Here is a 3,213-nt window from a genome sequence, read left to right on the forward strand (position 1 = left end):
CTCCCTCTCCCTCTCCCTCTCCCTCTCTCTCTCTCTCTCTCTCTCTCTCACACACACACACACACACCATCTCTCCCAGGCAAACTAAAATGGATATTTCAAGGAAAATAAAGGAAGGCTTCGAACCAAGAATTAATCTGTTCTATCTGTAGATTTGAAGCTGGTTTGGATCATGATTTCCCTGGAGAATGACAGATCTGCAACTACTCTCAATAACTCTGACTTTCTCAAACTATCCATCTAGGTTTTTCTGGCTGCGAGCCATGTCAGTTAAACAGAGGGGGTTTCCCCCCCCCCCTAATAAAAGTGTTTATTTTTTCCCCAAAGATAGAATACAAACTACAGAATTGAAACCCCACCCCCCAAAGAGTTACAAACAAGACACGCACAAATAAAAAAGAAAAAATGTGTATCATAAATATAAAATTAACAGGAAACATACAACCTCCATCCCGGTTGATACCTGTATCTCAAACAAATCTAATAGGATCCCCTCCCTTTTTTGCAATACCAGTAGGACTTAGACTTATATACTGCTTCATAGTGCTTTATAGCCCTCTCTGAGTGGTTTACAGAGTCAGCCTCTGGCCCCCAACAATCTGGGTCCTCATTTTACCGACCTTGGAAGGAAGTCTGAGTCGACCTTGAGTCAGTGAGAATCGAACTGCTGGCAGTCGGCAGAATTAGCTTGCAATACTGCATTCTAACTACTGTGCCACCACAGGTCTACAAATAATTATACATTTTCCTTCTGTGCTTACTAACAAGTATCTCTTAACAAATAGCCCAAATATACTGTACATATCTATTGTCTGTCAATCAAGTTGACCCAGTGTCAATTAAACAGGATTTATGTACACTGGCTGTTATGAGCCAGCAGTGTGCGGCAACAACCAAAAAAGCTAATACAATCCTGGGTTGTATAAACAGAGGCATAGTATCAAGATCATGTGAAGTACTAGTAACGCTTTACAAAGCCCTAGTAAGACCACACCTGCAATACTGCAGCCAATTTTGGTCACCATGTCACAAAAACGATGTTGAGAGTTTGAAAAAAATTCAGACAAGAGCAACTAAGATGATCAAAGGCCTGGAGACTAAAAGAAGAATGGCTGCGGGACTTGGGTTTGGCTAGTCTAAAGAAAAGAAGAAACAGGGGAGACATGATAGCAGTGTTCCAGTATCTGAGGGGCTGCCACAAGGAAGAGGGGGCCAGGTTGTTCACCAAAGCACCAGAGGGCAGGACGAGAAAGAATGGTTGCAAACTGACCAAAGAGAGAAGCAACCTGGAATTAAGGAGAAACTTCCTGACAGTGAGGACAATCAACCAGTGGAACAGCTTACCCCCAGAAATCGTGGCCGCCCCATCGCTGGAAGTTTTTAAAAAGAGGCTAGACATTCACCTGTCTCAGATGGTATAGGTTCTCCTGCTCGAGCAGGGGGCTGGACTAGAAGATCTCCAAGGTCCCTTCCAGCCCTGATCTTATTCCTATTCCTATTCCTATTCCTATTCCTATTCTACTGTACTCTACTGTACTCTACTCTATTCTATTCTATTCAGGATTAGATTTGCTGGATGGTGAGGAGTTTCAGGGAAACTATTCTCACTGAAATTTTGGGGTAGTTGGCTGAATAGCCATAACAAAGGTAACAAACTAATTGACTATCATGTGAAGCTGTGAAAAATAATAGAATAAAAAGGAAACATGTTTTTCTACTTTTAATATCTTTAAAAGAATAGCTGCCCCTTTTTCATATTCAGGAGCTTCCAGAAACTGGAACAACAAAAAAAAGCCCAGTGGATGGAAAGGACCAATTTTTAAAACATATTTAACAATAACTGTTCTATAATTTTACTATAGTTGTAAACAGCAAGTGTAATTGCATTCATTAGCTCGGTGGATTTCTGCCACCTTATAAGTAATGTCAAATAAATGAAAGTAAATAAATGATCTCTTTTAATGCTTTTTATTCTCTCCAGCTTCTCTTGGCAAAGGATACCATGCAGATCAAATTTACAGTAAATAACCTTTCCAGGCACTAGTCAACTCCCCAGCTTGACTCAGCTTCACTATTGTCCGTCTCAGAGGCCAATTCAGTTTCTTGAAGCTACTTCTGCACTGATTTCTCGAGTCATACTATCAGGGATAATAAAATGCAGATGCTCTTTCTTACCTTGGTAGTGTCGTGTGATTTTAGAATATCTTCTACAATATCAGGCAAATTCATGTGCAGCTCCTTGAAAAAGAGAAGAACAGAAAGATCCCATAAAAGCTAAAAACACTATTTCGAATTTTTATTTTGATCTACACATAGACCCCAAGAGCAAGAATGCTGGGTTGAATCCATAGAGTGCAGATCCACTAAAAACAATGAGCTTTAAATTAGTAGCAAATGACCTACCTGTCCCATTGATTTTAGCTAATCTGCTCCATGACTGATCCAACCTGGAATCAGGCTATTTTGTCTGATTTTATGAGCTTTCTGGATAATTGGTTTACAAAACATGAAAGTAAGGGGAGAGGGAGAGGGAGGGAGGGAGGGAGAGAGAGAGAGAGAGAAAGAGAGAGAAAGAGAGACAGACAGACAGACAGACAGACAGACAGACACAGAGAGACAGAGAGAGACAGAGAGAGACACACAGAGAGAGAGACACACAGACAGACAGACAGACAGAAATAGACAGTGATAGATAGACATAGATTGAAAGACAGACGGATTCATAGACAGGCAGAACAATAGACAGACAACATATTTTAAACCAGTCTATGCAAGTTAAACCACTGAGGGATCAGTAAGAAACACCCAAGCTAGCCAGATGGTTAAGCAGGAGCCCATCTACTTTATTTTCAATTTCAGACTCAACAAGAAACTGACTCCTTCTGATTTTCAGCTACCATAGATTAAAATGATTTTTCTCCTGCACAGTTTGAGGATCTTAAACTGTGTTGTTCAATATAAGAGTCCTATGGCTTAGCTGAGAAAAGTGCATTTCTTTTTCATAAACCCCAATGCAGGTGGTCCTCGTTTAGTGACTATGTCGCTTAGTGACTGTTCATAGTTATGATGGTGATGCAAAAGTAACTTTACGACCAATTCTTGCGTTTATGATCTTCACAGGTCTGTAAAGCAAAGGAAAGGTGAAGAAAATAATAATAAAAGTTGGAAGGGACCTTGGTGGTCATCTGGTCCAACCCCCTGCTCAGGCAGGAA

General features: G+C 40.6%; 1 protein-coding gene across 1 annotated transcript in view; it reads right to left on the reverse strand.

Annotated features, from left to right (window-relative positions):
* The window catches only part of USP32 (ubiquitin specific peptidase 32), a gene marked incomplete at its 5' end in the record, with an annotated part of 78,086 nt that overhangs the window by 70,663 nt on the left and 4,210 nt on the right, over window positions 1–3,213 (reverse strand). Inside the window, one exon of the mRNA XM_015822878.1 lies at window positions 2,176–2,238. Within this exon, the coding sequence (XP_015678364.1) occupies window positions 2,176–2,238 (63 nt within the window). The remainder of the gene's footprint in view (window positions 1–2,175; window positions 2,239–3,213) is intronic.

This window comes from Protobothrops mucrosquamatus, unplaced genomic scaffold (genome assembly GCF_001527695.2).
Source record: "Protobothrops mucrosquamatus isolate PMUCROS unplaced genomic scaffold, P.Mucros_1.0 scaffold1714, whole genome shotgun sequence".
Taxonomy (NCBI): Eukaryota; Metazoa; Chordata; class Lepidosauria; order Squamata; family Viperidae; genus Protobothrops; species Protobothrops mucrosquamatus.